At 42.6% G+C, this 4,830-nt stretch overlaps 1 protein-coding gene across 1 annotated transcript; it reads right to left on the bottom strand.

Annotated features, from left to right (window-relative positions):
• Positions 1 to 1,321: 1,321 nt before the first annotated feature.
• TAS2R16 (taste 2 receptor member 16) lies at positions 1,322 to 2,224 on the bottom strand. The gene has a single exon (XM_003789820.1). It carries the CDS (start codon positions 2,222 to 2,224, stop codon positions 1,322 to 1,324), a length of 903 nt encoding a protein of 300 aa, XP_003789868.1.
• Between the last annotated feature and the right edge of the window lie 2,606 nt (positions 2,225 to 4,830).

The following is a 4,830-nucleotide window of genomic DNA, read 5'->3' as shown; positions in this document are numbered from 1 at the left end:
GGTAAAAAAGATATCTAGAGAATGAGAACAACTTATAGGTAATTTTAAATTGATTACTGTTTGTTTTTGTATTCTTATTCATTTGGGGAGGGTTTTGGACTATCACAGAGCACAGAATAAAAGAGTATAGAAAATTTAAGCCAATATCATTCAGATGTTATGAAGTAAGAGGGTTTTCCAGCTGGCATTTGGGTTATACATCGCCAAAACCCAGCTATGCCTCAATATTGGAACCTGTCTAGAAAGTTTGCTGCAACTTACAGTTCAATAAAAGGCAAGATAGAGCCAGTGGAAACCGTGTGTAGTTGACACAATTAAATCATCAATATTTGGAGACTATTAAGCATGACCTTCTATTGGATAGGTGGCACTACTATTCTGGGGAAAAGTATAATATCTTGGCAAATGAAAATGAAAGAAGAGTTAAATTTTGACTTGCAGTTTGAAGCAAGAAAGACTGTAGTTGGAAGAGAATGAAATAAAAACATTGTATTACAGGGTAAAAGTCTAGAGGCAAGAAGCAGCAGCAGGAAAGAGAGAAAGAGAGAAGTGGTCAGACTTTTTTTTTTTTTGAGACAGAGCCTCAAGCTGTTACCCTGAGTATAGGTACCGTGGTGTCACAGTTCACAGCAACCTCCAACTCTTGGGCTTAAGCGATTCTCTTGCCTCCGCCTCCCAAGTAGCTGAGACTATAGGCATCCGCCACAATGCCCAGCTATTTTTGGTTGTACTTGTCATTGTTGTTTGGCAGGCCCGAGCTGGATTCGAACCTGCCAGCTCTGATGCATGTGGCTGGCGCCTTAGCCACTTGAGCTACAAGTGCCGAACTTAGATTTCTTGATTAAAGGTAAAGAAGTGAATTGGTGGCTTGGCGTGGGGAGTGTTCAGGGAATGAGCAATGAATTCTTGTGGAAAGAGATCCATATGAATGGATGATGTAACTGGCGGTCATAAGAAGGTTAAAGTACCCAGAGGACCCCATGATGCTGATGGTCGTGTACAAAATATACTGGGAGTAAGTAAGTTCCAGAGGTGGTCAGGACTAAGAACAGACAAGGAAATGGTTAAAAACTCAAAAAGTAGGAAACCTGAGGATTATGGACAGGAAAGGAAAGTAGTGCAGCAGAATAGAAAAAGTACCGATTATTCAAAGTAGACGGCTGTGGGAATGATCGAGAACGAGGCTTGCTTTCCTAGCAATTCGCTATCACATAGGAGATTGATAAGAGCAAGGCACGTTATTGGTATTAATTGCATCATTGTGGAGTCCCATTTGCCCGGGAGTCTTATTACCCCCTGGGGTCTTGTTGCACCCTGTGCTTTAGGCAGCCTCTAGGCCCCAGCACTTGACCTTCAGAGCCTTTTTCAGTGTTGGGCTGCTTGCCATCAGTGAAGTGGAATTAATAGACACTACTGCATAGATGACTGCTTCCCGGACCCAGTACCAAAATCCGTTAACAGATTGATTGTGTATTAAGGAAAAGAGTATGGTCAGGAAGTAAGAGGTGAAGAAGATAAATAAGGTAGCAAGAGACTTCAGGGCGGCAGCGTGAGCTTTCCTGCTGGTGCTGCCGTGGCCGGTGGTGCAATGTTGCATCCGCTGCACATGCTGGGTCAGTGCGGCTATGAGTGCGATGATGGAGGTCAGGAACAGAAGGAAAGGAACACCCAAGGCAAGCACTTTATGAGCACAGATCAAATGATGCCGAATCATCTCCAGTCTCACAATCACAGTGCTGTTCTTTGGTAAATGCCCTGTGGTGATTACCTGGTGCTGGATGAGATTATTAATAATGGAAGGGATGATTGCCAGGCAAGAAATCATCAGACAACCCAGTAACAACCAGGGAACCAACCTCACAATTCTCCACCTCAGCCAGAGGAAGGTGGAGTGGGTGAGTGAAAAGACTTTGACGCAGTAGACAACACTAAGCAAGCCAGTTAACCAGAATATAAGAATATTACTATATTCCCAGATGATGGGAAAGTACCAACATACATGATCTGGGTTAAAATAAGAGCAGAAATTGAACACTATTGATGTCCACTGTACACAGAAGCGACAGACACCCAGGCTGATGAGAATCATGTCCACAGGTGACAACTTTCTGGCCTGCAGCCATTCTCTTCCCAGCACGGCAACAACTAAGCTGCTCTGCACGATAATTATCCAGGACTCGAGCCCGTAGATGATCATGAAGATAAGGAACTGGGAGGGTACCATCCTTCCACTTCAGAGTATCTTCCTGGACAAACACTCAGAACCTCTGCACCAATTTCCAGATAGGGAAGCAGGTCCTGACACCACCACTGTCTGTTGTGAGTTTCCCTCCGGATGAAAATTTTCCCCAGCTCATTTTTAATTTTTCTGTTTTCCTATCCATGAGATTTGCTTGTGCTTTGCTTTCTACTTTGTTATCACATCTGAATGTAGGGAAATGTTGTTTGAATTGGATTCCTGCTCCGGAGGTGATTTGATTATTCCCAGAAAGGCCCCAGGCTGTTTATTTCCCCTTGATCTGTCTAAAGTACACTTAGCTCATTTCTCCATCTTTTCTTTGAGAATATACCTTCACACTTTTAACCTAAAATTTGAGCCATAGGAAAGACAGATCCTTCACCCTCCACTCACGTTCTGGATAACATTTCTATTCTGCTGAGAGCTGTACCAACAACACTAACTCCAGAAGCCCTTTATTCCCAGTTTCCGCAATGGCTGGCAGTGGACGCTAATCCAGGGGGAGGGTAGATAGAAATGAAAATAAAAAGTGTCTCTTCTGATATTCCACCTACACATCATTGGATCCCAGCTATCACAGGCCACCCTCATAACTGCCATTGAATCCCCCAACGCTGAGATATCAAACTGCACATAACCCCTTGGACTCCTTCCGGCAGAGACACAGTATTCAGAGCTACTGTTCTTCCATCAATTCCAATGCCTTGAGCATATTGAGCGTATGCTTTATGTATTTTGAAAATTGTTCTTGTCCTATTAACGTGACCGTTTTCCCCTCCTTTCATGGCTAGGGTCTTTTCCTCACTGATCTGTTGCCCAAGGTGAATTGAAAGAGGATTATTTTACCACTAGTAAAATGTACTGCTTGTAATTATGCAGGGAATACGTCATAGCTATACAAGCAGGTTAGAGAAGGGGCACATTAACTGTTGTCCTCAGTTAAGGAGGACAACAATAGACGCCAAATATTTAATTAGTGGCTCTAGAAATGAGAGGAGAGTTATAATAATTGCTAGTTGGTGAGGAAGACAGAGTGGAATTTGCTCACTCTCTGTATGCTAAACTCAAAGTCTATACGGACTTTTATTCATTTAAGGAAGAGGAAACAGAAGCAAGCCAACACGCATCTTCGGTTTTTTAAACATAAAACAAGAAACTACTGAACTCTTGATGCAAAGGTCAGCCATATCTTAAAAAACTAGGCTAAAAAAAAGAATTAAATATTAAAAAGGGTTTGCTTTGTGTTCTTAATAAAATGCAAGAAACAGGAAATTTAAAAAAAGAAATGATAAAACAATAGTATTCAATTAAAAGATGAATTTTTTTGAGGCATATCCAGGCAAAGGAGGGGAGAATGATGAAATAAGAAATGTTTGTTTGTGAAATATGCAATAATAGCACGAGCATCTGACTCTATGTCCTGGCTGCGCCCAGCGAGTTGCCTCCCATACGTATTGACTCATTCTGAGTCAACTTAGACGGACTGTGATGCTCTAAACCTCTGTCTGAGGGGTTCTTGAAGTGCAGCCACCATTCTGCACCCCTCCTGGTTGGACACCAGCCACAGCAACTTGTCCTGAAATAAGTTTCTGTCCAAAGCAGCCCTTCACTGGCTGGCCTGCAGCGTGAGCGATGGCCTGGTGCTACTCTGGCTTCCCAGGAGCATTTTCTATGTGATAATGGGAAATTAAATAACTCAGATCCTCTTTGTGGGAAAGTTTAAATGTGGGACTTGAGTAGAGAGTCCATAAACTGGTGATTGATGTTCCCCGGGGTTAGGAGTTCCAAGGCTGTTTCATTAGGTGTGCGTATTAATCCCTCCAGGGATTAATGTTAATTCACATCTCTGGGGTGTCTGCCCTGTGCTGGTCCCGACTCTGACTCTGGCTTGCCCTCTTCCAGGGTCCTTCAGCTCACACCCTCGGCCCTTTTCCTTATTAGGCTGGGAATTGCTGCCCACGAACTATCTCTGGTTGGGCAGGTGCTGGCAGGGGACTGAAGTCCAGCGACCTTTTGCAGTGTGCACTTTGTTTGTGCCAGGCTCAGTCATTCTTGCCAGAGTGATGGGAGGCATGCTGGCCCATGCTGGGTCCTCTCTCCACGCCGTCATCTCTCCACTTCTCTTCCTCCCTTTTCAGACATGCAGGAGAGAAGGCCCACCGTTTGTTTCCTAATCTATTGTCCAACTGGGGAAAGGAATGCCAGTTCTCCTTACAGCCATCTAAACCTTCACTGTTAGAGATTTTGCCTTTTCTTCACATCTGGTTTTCCTGAGCAGATTCATAGTCTCCCCTGGAGGAGGAAGACTGTTTTCTCTTATTTGCAAATTTGGTAAAATAATCTATCCAATTTTAAAATTTACTGTTATTAAATATCTTATATAAATTAACATAAAATAAATTAAATATATAATATTCTAGAGACAAAGCTTTTTGATATATATGTGTTCATAGATATCTATTTCATTACAGACATTAAAACAGAAAGATAAAAGAACAGGCAAGTCACCAAAGAGTTAACAATAATAGCCAACAAATTCACAAGGAGTGGCTTAGCCACACTAATAATCAGAAAAAAAAATATGATAGTGA

The sequence above is a fragment of the Otolemur garnettii genome, unplaced genomic scaffold, assembly GCF_000181295.1.
Source record: "Otolemur garnettii isolate 467f Iridium unplaced genomic scaffold, OtoGar3 scaffold00037, whole genome shotgun sequence".
In the NCBI taxonomy this organism is placed as follows: domain Eukaryota; kingdom Metazoa; phylum Chordata; class Mammalia; order Primates; family Galagidae; genus Otolemur; species Otolemur garnettii.
Note: the sequence above shows the minus strand (reverse complement) of the source record. Positions and strands in the feature narration are given on the sequence as shown.